General features: G+C 40.7%; 1 protein-coding gene across 2 annotated transcripts in view; it reads right to left on the bottom strand.

The window, feature by feature from the left end:
- The window catches only part of furinb (furin (paired basic amino acid cleaving enzyme) b), a 101,293-nt gene that overhangs the window by 87,410 nt on the left and 613 nt on the right, over nucleotides 1-13,270 (bottom strand). The window contains exons 1-2 of one of the 2 annotated variants that reach the window (XM_087842962.1): nucleotides 13,072-13,191; nucleotides 5,190-5,467 (exon numbers count right to left, since the gene is read on the bottom strand). In XM_087842962.1, the coding sequence (XP_087699088.1) occupies nucleotides 5,190-5,366 (177 nt within the window). In that variant the 5' untranslated portion in view covers nucleotides 5,367-5,467; nucleotides 13,072-13,191. Of the gene's footprint in view, nucleotides 1-5,189; nucleotides 5,468-13,071; nucleotides 13,192-13,270 lie in introns of those variants that run through there. The other variant, XM_087842961.1, reaches the window with a different exon arrangement.

Below are 13,270 nucleotides of genomic sequence, written 5' to 3'. Positions count from 1 at the left end.
GTAGAATCTATGTCAAGGTGTACTGAAGCTATAGTGGGAGAACAATGGCGGAGCACACCTTACTATGACACCTTATGTTGGTATTTCTTTCAATTTATCACCAGTCTGGTAGAGCAAAAAAGGAAAGTCGACTCAATCTTACACTTTCTTGGAATAAATTCTTGCTAACATTATAATATATTAGTACCACTTCAGACTCCATCTCTTGAGGTTCATTAGTGCCAACGGCAAGACTTTGCAACTTTTATTCAGAGAAGCACTTCTCCCCATTTCTTTTTTCAAAGTCCTATGAGGAACCAAAATCAGCAAATACTGCAGGCAGGTGCACGTCTATATGCAGGAGAACAGTGAAATATAACTTTATGATTGAGCCTAAAGGGTTGAAGAAGTTTATGTGCAAGAAAGGGAAAGAAAATAATCTTAACTGATTAGAGAAAAGAATTGATGTTGCTTTTGTGAAACTATTTACTTAAAATAACTGGGGGGGTGTTTAAAGAGTCAAACCAATGACACATTCTCACACAAACACATCCTCCCCATTGCACTTAAGGCAAATGAATGCAAGATAAAACCAATAACAGAGTCTAATATAAACAACCTCTCTCTCTCAGAGCTCACTTTACAAATCACATTCAAATAGAAAATAATCAAACTCTTCTCGCTAGAAAAACAAACGGCCTTAAAAGCATCAGTGCCACATCTGCATGCACTCAGTGCTGGTGTGTTGTGACAATCTCCCACAGCCACTACATGATGACAGAAAGAAAGGGAGTGCGTGAGAGTGAGATGTATTTCATGAAATCATTTTTTTGCATTTCTTTTTTTTTTTTGGCCAATCAAATAAGCTCACTGAATCAAATTAAGGAAGAGAGAGAATAGGCCAGTTGGTTGACATGTTACATAGTTGGCAAGGTATCATGCAGAGACAACTGCAGATTGCAGAACCTTCCACCTAGCACAGAAAAGTTGAGTCTGAAAGAGTATTTTAGTACTATAACTTGAGACAAAATGATTGCAATCAAACATTCATTCATTGAATGGGAATGGTCTGTAAGCTGTGCAACACTGAAGCCAATGGAGTGTAGGGCTGTTCGATATAATGATATATATGGGATGACGATATAAAAACGTCTATCGTTTCATTTTACGCTATCGTATGTTTCGTGGTGTTGCAAAATAAACTGTTTACAGCAATATTTTTTTTCATCGTTTTGATGGTCACTGTAGTGGCTATATTAATTTATTAAAGTTCTCTCTTTCTCTTATATGTAATATAACCACACTACAGACGGACAAGTGCCTGTTTTTAAATTCAAATTCAAATTCAAATTTTATTTGTCACACACACACAACCATACACAGTATGACATGGGGGTGAAATGCTTGTAGCTGTACAATGCCCGACCATTAAATGACAGAAAAAAAGTTTTACAGTATTTACAATTTACAGGTTACTACAAAATTTACAAATTAACTTAGAAATTTACAGCAAAAAAATGTGCAAATAGCAGAAAGAGATTATAAAGATTATAAATTATAGGAATTATAGGATTATAGGAAATTTGTGGTGATGTGATGTGTGTGAGAGTCCAGTCTTATAGTGATGTGATGTGTGTGGGTGGAGTCCAGCCCTACACCTGGTTCAGGGCCCGAATAGCCTGGGGGAAGAAGCTCCTCCTCATTCTCTCTGTTTTGGCCTTAAGGGAGCGGAAGCGCTTCCCAGACCTCAACAGTGAGAAGAGTCCATTGTTTTATGGGCTGTCGTTAGCAACAACGACGGTAAAACCATCGCATGTCCGCTTGTTTATTTTCCACATAAACCTTTCACAATAAAGCTCAAGATCCTGTTGAGAATTTTCAAAATAAACGGAATCACATGAAAAAGTATGCAGAGTATTGATGGATTAGAAGCAAAAAAAGAGTCGTCAGGTGCTAAAAATAAACCTTAGACTCAAACGTTAGAACAGGCTTTTCCCCGCAGCACGCCGTGTAATAAATACTCACAAAGAAAACGGTGGCCATTACAACCTATGTCTAAAAATGTGTAGTTTCATGCATCGGTTAAAACACTTGACTCCAGGTACAAGACGCCCAGCTGGAAACACTTCACCTACCCGAGATTCACAGAATTTACAGAAAATGTTACATTTTTTGTGATTCATATCGTTATTGGACGATAGATGTTTTATATTGGTATATGAGATTTTGGTCATATCGCACAGCCCTAATGGAGTGTTTTCCTGCAGTCTTAAAAGAAGGCCCCCCGCCAAGGGAGCTGACTGTGTGAAGCTGAACAAAAAAGCCCTTATTTGAGATTACACTACAGCCACATGTTTACAGTCAGTTAGCTATAAATAGAAAGAAACTGGGAGAGCCAGATGGAGAGATGCAGAAAGAGAGAAGGACAAAGAAACACAGAGAAAGGCTGTGGCGTTAGACGTCTAATCCAGGGTGATTCAGTCTGTCACCACCTACAGAGCCTGCCCATCCTCATAAAAACAATGATTCTGACTTGGCTCACCAAGAACGCAACATGACATTTAGCTCCTAACCCTACCATAGAACTCCCACACAGACACAAAGCATTACGAAGAAAGGAGGCCAAAATTTAACACAGATACAACAAACAGATACAACGATGCCGACAAACAAAGTCTTGATGACATTTACACTTAAATATCAGCATGAAGCATAATCAAACGCGCACATGCACATTATCCCTTATACACTCAAAGAAAATGAGGCCGAAACATAATAAGTGAATCTGCAAATACAAAAAGACGTGCGGAGACAATAAGGTGTTTCTAAGCACCACAGTGAACAAATAATCTGTTACGTGATGATCCTGTAATCACATTAGTGATAAAAATCCAATTAAGTCCTGATTATACATCAGCCTCTTTCCTCTCTACAAGAGCCTTATAGAACCACCACCAAGGATGATGGGAAAATGAATAAGTCATTCCCTCTCTAAGCTGCCAGCTCTACAAAGTCTTGCCTAACTCATACCCTCACATAACCCACACTACACTGTCAGAGAGCAGATACTGCACATAGCCCATATATCATCATTCTCTCATAGCACCCACTCAGGAGAGACTAAAATAAAACTTATTTGGGTGCTTCTGTAAAACAATGACTGAAGATGTACTCCTACAAAATCTAATTCCAGACGGTGGATAACACTAAATTTCTCCAGTCATCCAGCACTTTTCTGTCCATTACATCATGCTACACTAGCTTTACTCCTTTCTTTGTTCGCGTCTCCCACACAAGCTCCTAGCTTTCACCGTATTTAGGAAATTAGTATTTGTATCATTTCTCCCTAAACTTGCAGCCAACTATAACCACCACCCTTGGAATATCTGCCTCCCACATCCACACTGCAGGGAAAAAAACAGAACCCTCCGCTTTTGGAGAAAAGTGCTACAGGCTTGGTTGGGGTGAGGTAAGTAGGTTTTTCTTAGAGCCCACTCTTCAAAATGAGTCTGCATGCAATTCTCTTTCATTTTCCAGGACCTTAGCTTAATTTCGTGTGCACTTAACTGACAATCTGCCATACGGGATCATAGATTTCGCAAACCCAAAGTCATCTTAGAGGATTCATTTCGCTGCCTTCTGCCAGCATCTCTTCATTTGACGTAATCAGTAATTAACAGAAAGTAGAAAACTAAACATCTATCCTTTAATTAAGTGGTATTATAGGCAGAGGCTCAAAATGTTTCTGTAGCTGAGTGAAATGAGGGCAACAGTGATAAACAGAAGGGAGGAACTGATTAAACTTTTTTTTCCTAGGGAAAGTGATCACATTAGAGGAATATGAGAGAAAGAAGAATTACCTCATTCTGAGAAGAGATACTTTTTTGGCTCTAGAGTATGTATATATATATCTGTATTTTGTGAGCAGTATATTGATGCGTTCATTTTACCCAATTCATTCTATCCAGAACTTACAGAATCGTTTTACAGTATAAATGTCAGGGGCTAATATACCGAAGCCTTCTTTTATCCTGCACTACAATAGTTTTATACTTTGAGCCTGAAGCTACTGCAGTATCTACATAAATACTAAAGAAACTGCACATTTAAAAATAACTAAAGTTCCTCAGAGAAGCTCAACGTTTGGTCACATGGATGTGACCTATTATAATGGACGTAAAGAGCATTTCCTATTGACACAAGTCTAATCTTGTCCAGATTGTCAAAAAACCCGAACTACAACTATTTGCTAGGATAAAAGACTAAAAACGTCTGGCTTCGCACTCCAGACAAAACCATCTTTGACAATAAAAAGGCAGGAGAGATAAGCCCGATTTAATTTCGCAAACCTCTCTTTCAGAGAATCCTCTTTAGTTGAGGTGGGTAGAGGTGGGACGGGAATATGCAGAACCTCCTACGCAGATTCGTAAGAAGTAATCCATAGGGCTGCTCACTGGCGTGTGCGTGTGTGTGTGTGTGTGTGACACTCCAGCAGCTCCACACAGACACATGCAAATGAAGTAAAGTCTCAAGTGAAGCAACAAGGGAAAAGGGGACCAAATAGCGACTCGCTGTCAAGTGCTGAGCACAAATATGAAAAAGCTTAGCCTCTGAAGCATTTTGATATGTGAGGGACCTAATACGCTGAAAGAACAATAAGTCACTTCTCTGTCTCTCCTCCTCATTCTTCACCCTCTGACAGTTGTTTTTTTTCCCTCTCCCGTATCTCAAAACTGTGTGATACAACAGTTTAATTAAATAAAATGACTTGGCAAGACCACAAACAGCAACTGAAGTGCTAGCAATAAAATTAAACTAGCTACATCATAATTAAACAGAGCCACCGTCCTTCAGGCCCTAAAATATCACCCTTATTATTGCCGTCTATTTCTACCACTGTTCTGCAAACACGAGTATGTGCCAGCGTGGTAAGAAGTCATGCATGAAACACTTAAGCTACAAGAAATGGGAAGAGGCCAGACTTTAGCAATCCACTGAAAAAAAGAAGGCTCTCTGATGCACACTTGCTTTGTAAGCCTGAGACTTGCAAGACTTTGCTGTAACAAACCATGGCTGTGTATAGTAAAGTAAAATCTAGTAGGTAGGTGGTATAGAGGAGAGAAACTAATCCAAACAGACATATGCGACATATATAGTATAACATTTTAGACACTGTAATACAAGGAAGGAGTAAGAGACGTAGAACTTACATGGCCATGGTTGATGAAACCATGTTCCCTGGCGATGCGATCAGCTTCCCCAGGGCCCCCATTGATCTGGACAGCCCACGTGTTGGTGTAGACCTTTGCAGCATCAATCCAATTCAGTTCAGCTGTCAGCAGGACAAAGACTGTCCACAAGAGAAGCAGGGCCTCCCTGGCATCCATTAAAAGGACAACTTCACAGCGCAGTTTATCTGTCCGTCTGTTGCTGTGTCCCAGGCAGAGTGGGGATGCTCCACCTTACAGCAGCAAAGTAGAACACTGGCCTGGAGATGAGAGGACAGAGCAAGCTATAAACACAAACATGGCCTTCTTAACTGGGTCACTCTTGGGTTTGAATTACCTACCGCAGACACCATTCACAAAAACAAACCCAGAACTGCATCAAAAATAGACACCACACCCACGGACCTTGTCAAGCATGAAACTTACTCACAGTCTGCTGTCAGACTCTGAGAAGAAGACCACATCTTAATAAATGTGCAAAGCATAAATATTAGGTCAGAAACAGACAAGGGCTGTGCCAAAAATGAAATCATTTTCCAATTCTCTTTCATTTTTTTGAGACTTGAAATGGTAATGTATGATAATGATATACAGTAGGCATGTTGCTGCAATACAGGAAGAGCTCCTAGCAAACCAATATACAGCTACTGGCGAAAAGAGGGGAAACGTGTCTGAGGAAGAAAATATTTAAATTTTACTCACGCACTTCTCTTCATTATAAGGCATTCCATTTTTTTTAAATAACAGACTGCTTATTAGGTATGAAAAGGTACTTTCAACACATTTAACAGAATAGTAAAATAAGCACGCTAAAAAGGACCATTATTTGAGCAGCTGTTCAAATGAGCGAGATTTTCAACTGAGATCGTCTGCTGCTCTTTGATTTGTAGCTCTTTGGATCATAAAAAAGGAGCCTGTAAGTCAAACATGAAAAGGAAAGCTTTAAGGTAAGTTAACTGACTCAGAGTGAAGACAGATAAGATGTGGTTATCTGCTAAGTATATCAGCTCATCCTAAGAGAACAGGAGATAGAGACCATACAGGCCTAAATGGCTCAGTGGTAACGCTGCTGATCACACAAAATCATATCAAATGTATCAATCCACACAACACACTTAACCGATGTGGAAAAAAAAAAAAACTCAGATGTTGTAAATTTGCTGAATTTGCAGTGTAGACCCCCCCAATTTGGTACACTTCCATTTAGAATATTTATGTCAACATTTCTGGACATCAGGATTTTTAGATTTAAAGTATAAAACTGTTAAGTTAGCTGTTCATTGCCTTAGAAACCCTAAAAAGACAAAAAAAGGGGAACACTTGATCATCACAGTATAATACAAAGTCACTAAACTAGTCATTACTTCAGTGTTATCCATCTGTCCAGTTAGAAGGCATACACACATGTGACAGACCAAGGACTGGGGCTGCCGAGACATTTGTCACACGTGGTCAATGCAAAGTTTCTTTCATCTGTGAAGAGAACAGGGTGCCAATGACGGACCTGCCAGTTCTGGAGCTCTCAGGCGAATGCCAATTGAGCTGCACTGCGCGGTGCTGTCAGGAGCTCACGGCACCCTCATTGAGTCCAAGTCTTTGTATGTTTCTGACAGTCTGGTCAGAAACATACACAAGTAGCCTGCTGGAGGTCATTTTGTAAGGCTCTGGTGCTGCTCCTGCTGTTTCTACGACCCTCTTCAGCTTGTCTTATGTAACGGCCTGTCTCCTTGTGTTTGTGGACAGACTGGTATCCCTGAGGTTTCACAGCCTTTGCATTATGCTGTGACGATCAAGTGCTTCCTTAATGTTTTTTTAGCAGCAGTCGAACTACAGTATACCTGGATACATAATCAAACTCTCTCAGCTCTCCAATACTCGTTCAACTTGGTCGTGATCTGGCTTTTAAAACCCCAGCATACTTTATCTAGTGCCACCAGGTGCTTTGAATAAGTTAGTGACAGTCCAGATCCTTCAATAGTGCACATTTTCCTAGGTATACTTTCTTGGTGCACAACTTTTTAAAACACCTGGCAGGTAGGATGTTCAAAGCTTTAAAGAACTTGCTGTGTCTCTTGACGTTATCCTAAGATCATAGGATGAGGAGGCTACACCACTGGTTGCAGGACTACGTCTTATTTTTGAGCCCGAGGATGTGGTGGATAGAAAGATGGCAATGGCTAAGAGCATTTGTAAGATGCAATATGGAAAGTAATACCTGATCATGTCAAAAAGGGCAGAAGGCAGCACAATTTCTTGAATCATACAATTTATCTTTCGAATTCAGCCTTTTAGATTTACGACGCAACTAAAAACTTTTTTTACTACATCTGGGAAAGTTTCAGCCTCAAACCTTCAGTTTAAATTGAAAAAATAAATTCTATTTATTTCTCTGCTGGAAAAAAGTGGATCGCTCCCTACAGACGGGTTTGTTTTTTCCCCGAAGCGAAGGTATCTTGGCATTTTTTCACGGTAATGGGTAAAAGGAGCAGTCAATCTACATTCAGACACTCATTTATGGTCATGAGTTCTGGGTAGTGATAGAAAGAAAAATGAGGCTGTGGATGCAACTGACTGAAAATATTTTCCTTTGCACAGGAGCTGGGCTCAGGCTTTCAGGCTACGCTCATACCAAACTAACCGTACCACGTCAGGTCACGTTTAACCCCCAAAATTACAGTTTGTTTGACACGTGTGATTGCTCTGTGCTGTGCCCTGACCTGCTTGAAGAGGTGGGTCCAGGTGAGATTTAGTGGTCCTCGCATAATAGGAGTACAAAATCTGCCCAAGAACAGTGTGGTGTGTTTCATATAGCTACAGTGAAAAACAGTTTAGGTAATCAGCAAATGTTTGGTGCATTTGAGAAGACAGTGTGACACTACTTTCCCAATCAAGCCACAAAATCCTTGAAATCATGACCCTTTTTGTACTCTGCAAATGTGTTTTTCAAGTATTCTATTTGAGAGTGAGTGAGCACGAGAAAGGGGATTTGAGATGCTGAGATGAACTGATGTGTACTCCGGTCCCAATCGCTAATCTCAGTGTATGTGCAGGCCAGTGAGAGAGCGGGCACTGTCGTGCTAGTGCACGCTACATGGCAGCCGTACCGAATGGAAGCACGCCCTTGGAGACGGAGTGGGAAGCTCGTACATTTGAGAAAGCTTGGAGTAGATCCACTACTCCTTCATGTTAAAAGGAGCCAGCTCAGGTGGCTCATGCATTTCACAGAGAAAGCTACCCTAAGGACTTTGGGTTAGATCGAAATTCCTCCAGATACATTTTATATGTTATCTGGGCTGCAATAACCTCGGGATCCCCCAGGAGGAGTCTGGAAATGTTGCTGGATAAAAAGAAGTCTGGGATATTCTGCTTAATGTGCTTCTACAATGATCCGACAGAGGACAAGAGGAAGAAAATAAAGGACGGGTTAGTCGTAAACACATTTTTTTTATTTTGACCAAAATCCTTTCCTTGTGGACTGATAAGAAAACCTCCCAACTCCAAATGATATGCTTTTAGCAGTAGGAATTTGGAGGCAACTGCTGTTTTTGCTGTAAACTCCTCACTTCCCCGAAAATACCCTCAATCCCTCAATCATCCAAACAATTATCCCATTTGCGCAGATTGCATAGATTCAAACTATTCAAAGAGTAGACGCTCGCTTCTGTGGCTTCACAAATGTGGTGTGGGTGTGATTTGAGCACAACAGGAGAAATGGTGGAAACATGACCACGGGCTGTCACTCTTCCTGTGGAGTATTTCTTCTGAGCTCATTAGACACTATGCTAGCGCCACAAAAACAGGAGCAGGGGTCCGCTGTTACCGAGACGGCTGAGAGACGGAAGAATAGATGGAGAGCGAGAATAGGGGAAGAGAGAGAGGAGATAGAGGTGGTACTGGTGGGGTCCCTCCCCCTCGTACAGCACTGCGGAAAACAACAAGCACATTATAATACAACTCCCAAAACACCTTCTTTCAAAATGCAGCCTGGAGAGGAATTAACAAGTGGCTGCTTACTCTTACAATATACATCAAAGGCCTAAAAGTAAGCCGCAGCTTCAACCTTCACACCGAAGGAGAACTAAGACTTCAGAATCTAAACTACAATGAAAATAGAAAATGAGTTGCATAACCTCGATTGAGATTACTACAACACTGAACCTTCAGAGGACGTGCAGGGGTGGATAAATGACCCGTGATTTGCTAAAATAACATGACAGATTTGAAATATTAACTGAGCACTTTCTGTTTCAAGCTATTGTCAGGACTTCTAAAAGTCGTTAAGTGGGCCCTTTTGATAAGGAGGACGAGAAATCTTTTATTTTTTTTCCCCAAAAGTAATTTCTTACTGCTGAAACAGAGTAGGAGCAACAACTTCTGCCACGATGTTCTTTCTAGACGATTCAAAATCCTCTCTTATTCTCCAGCATCAGCAACTAAGTTGTCCTTCAAGAGGACGCATCGCATCAGCTGATCCCTTGTTCTTGCTCAGTGGTCAGCAGAACTTTGCAGGCTCCGTTGAAGAAGCTTAGCACAGACTGACTCGTGTGCTTTGACTCATTATTCAAGCTGTTTGAGATTAGAGGGAGATGAATCAGCAGTGTCCATTAATTAATGTTTTGATAACTTCCCCAGTCCATTAGACTGCAGCCCCTGTACCCTAAACACTTGCAGCAATAAACAGATTAAAACTGCTCAAAAGTAGTCCACATTATCTTTTATTATATAAACATGGTAGGGGATTTTTAATGCACTTTTTGAGTACACTGTTATTATCATCCTAATGCTGTATTTTATAGGTTGTATATAATTTAAAGGTTACAGTTACAGCCTAACACATTCACCAGCAGAAATGATATTGTTGGCTTAACTGACTCATCAGTAAATGATATTAGTGGCTATTAGTGGCCTGCATTTTTATAGGTTGCAAACAGTAAAGCATTGATACATTGGACGAACGGTGCATCGGCTTACATCTGCGATGTTGACTGATATCGGCCTATCGACAAGTCAGGTGACATTTACCTATGGCAGCGACATGTTTATCTGTTGCGTCACATCAATCAGTCGGGGTCGCAGGGGGAGGGGTGGTGGGTGGGGGGCTGGAGTCTATCCTAGCAGATGCTGGGCGACAGAGCTGACAGGCTGCTACTCCATTGCGGGGTTAACACAGACAGACTGATAACCCTTCGCACTCAGACCTACAGCCCATTTAGACTCACCAGTTAACCCATTAAGCATGTTTCTGGGCAGCCTTGCAGGAGCCTTCTTGCTGTGTGGCGACATTGTGCTGCCTTCCAGTTATTTAAAGCAATTAAATAACAGGATCCGCATTTGAAATATACTTTCCCATTTGTATAATTCCTAAATTTACCCTTACTGCCATCCCCCATAAAAAAGCTTTTTATCCAGCTATAATGACTTTAAATATCTTTGTTATAGCTTTCTTGTAACCAAATTAGAGGTATCCTTGCCAAACATAAATTACATTAAAAAAATAACATCATCCAGTCATTATTTATTTTAAAATGTTCCGATTTCAAAATTGGTATTTGACATAAAACTCAGTAATTCTTGCTGAGTGCAAAGATAAATAAATAACAATGTCCAATACTAACTCAAACACCATCAGTCAAATGAAGCAATATTGTCAGCAGCATGAACCTGAATCAAACTCAATTCTTAAGACAAGTTCAAAATATTATTTTCTTTTAGTTGGAAAAGACTTGATTTCCCAAAGCTCTGGAGCAGCTGTTTAGTCAACAGCACACCGCTATCACAAGTATTCCCAGTAGGTTAAATGTGATTTATCTGACAAGGAGTTTAATAGAATAGAATAGCCCTTTATTGTTACTGTACATGTACAAAGAAATTATGGGTGCTCCACGCCAACTGTGCAGGAGTAAATAAATAAATAAAAATTAAAGACATCAGGAATAAATAGCAAACAGAAGAAATATATACAGTCTGGAGGAATATATATAAACTAGAGGAATATGTACAAAACAACAGAAAGGCACACAATGTGCAATTGGTTCGTTCCGGAGCGACATGACAAACATAATGAGACAAAATAGCATCCACCCTTGCTGACAGATGAGAATAAAGAACAAGTTGCATCAAGAACCATTCCAAACTTTCCAATCCATCGGAATCGTGTGCTTCCAAGAATATCAGTTCTGGATTATTTTTATAACAGCTCCCGTGCTGCAAACCCATAACGTCAAACTCATGGCACTAGAGCTTCTGTACACCTGAGTCACAACAAAGTTTTTTTTTCCTGCTGTTGCACTCTGTTCAGACTCAGAAATGAAAAAAGTTCATTTAACCCACGAACACCTGGTTTGTCTTCCCTCCACAAGAAAAAAAATCAAAAAATTAATCATATGTGAATCGATAAAGAGTCTGCAAGCAGAATCAATAATGGAACTGGTATAGATAGATTTCTTTTTTTAATCAATATCCATTTCTTTACTTGATGGAGAGCAACTGCCAATTTCCATTAGCAATGACAAGAACACAAAGCTGTGACAGACCATATGCAGCACTCCAGCTCTATTTCAGGCTGCCCACCAGCCAAATCTACACCCACCATGTGCTCTGGGCCGGCCTCTCACAGAAAACCAAGGCACACAACCATGCTGCAGCATTTCAGAAGTACCACTGACAGCCAAGTATTCTTTCCCGAGAGGGAAAATTGCTCCAAGTTAGAGTGCGATTGGAAAGCCAGAGGCACTGCACAGGCATGTTGTGCTCTATCAGGACTGCGCTACACGGCGGGATGTGAGCTGTGCGGTGATCATCTGAGACACGCCGTGTAGCGAGTGAGAACGCCATGACTGACTGCCACTAAAGCCTAATCCATCCTGGCTCCCACTGTCTATAACTTACAGAGATGGAAAAGCCTGATAAAAATGTTGTCTGGGGCAGCAGCATCAATGTGTCCAGGAGGAAGAATCAATTCTGTAAGTAATGTCCCACAGAGACATCCAACCCCATTTTTAACAGCCATCTGAATCTTGGCATTTATCCCCGCGGCAAACTTCCACCTCATCTAAGACAACCTCCTTCCTACTTTATAGATGAGTTATATTGTTGACAAGTTTGTCTCCCTACTTATTTCTCCTCCACTGCATTCCTGTTTTATATCTCTTATAAACCATGTGCTGCTAAGGCCTCACACCTTTAGGACCACTAGTACTGGATTTAGGAGTACAGGTGACAAACTGGGTGGAGATTGGAGGCTGGAGGTTGACGGCAAAGTCTTTCTCTATCTATATAAACTTAAGAAGACACCTTTGCCTAGACCTAAAGGAAAAGCACAGAAGATCAGTCAGTCTTTGATGTGGTGATGTAGCGTAGTCGGAATAAGAAGGATGCTCCGAGCCATACTTTTTGCCTCAACAACTGGTGACCTTGACTTCCTTTTTTTGGTTTACTTCTGGTGGGAACTGCACTAGAAGTACAAACAATATTACCCACGGGGTAGGGACAGCATGACTTGGATTACTTTAGGTTTAGTTTTGAAGCTTGTTTGCTCAAACTGAGCTGCTCTTCAAGCACATATACAGTGTTTGACGGAGACTAACGCACTGCTTTGGTGAACCCTGCCAGACAAACAGAACTGAGTGAAATTTACTACAGCTATCTTCACCACACACAGATAAATGCACTTGATTAGCTTTACTCCCTATTAAAGCGTCAGGTTGAATAACTATGAGACCGCAAAAATAAAGAGTGTGTGCGCGCAAGACAGGCAGAGGACAGTGGAAAGCAGACTGTAAACTGAATTAGCCGAGCCAAATGTGACATCCTGCAGAAAACAGCACTGTAAATACAACAGTTAAGGACAATCGTGTTATCTTACCACCAATAAACTTCAGCAGAGGAGCGCGTCTGAGCAGAGCTGGCCAACTATGTCACTAAGCCATGTCTCTATCAATAAATAAATTTTAAAAAAAAGAGAGAGAGGCCCCTGTACTGGTTTAAAAAAAAATAAAATAAAAAATCTTGTTATCTAGACTGGAGAAGCATTCACCTGACTGGGAGGACTGGTGAGCGCTGTT

Source organism: Neolamprologus brichardi, chromosome 7 (assembly GCF_056152115.1).
Source record: "Neolamprologus brichardi isolate AB-2024 chromosome 7, ASM5615211v1, whole genome shotgun sequence".
NCBI classification, from domain to species: Eukaryota; Metazoa; Chordata; class Actinopteri; order Cichliformes; family Cichlidae; genus Neolamprologus; species Neolamprologus brichardi.
Note: the sequence above shows the minus strand (reverse complement) of the source record. Positions and strands in the feature narration are given on the sequence as shown.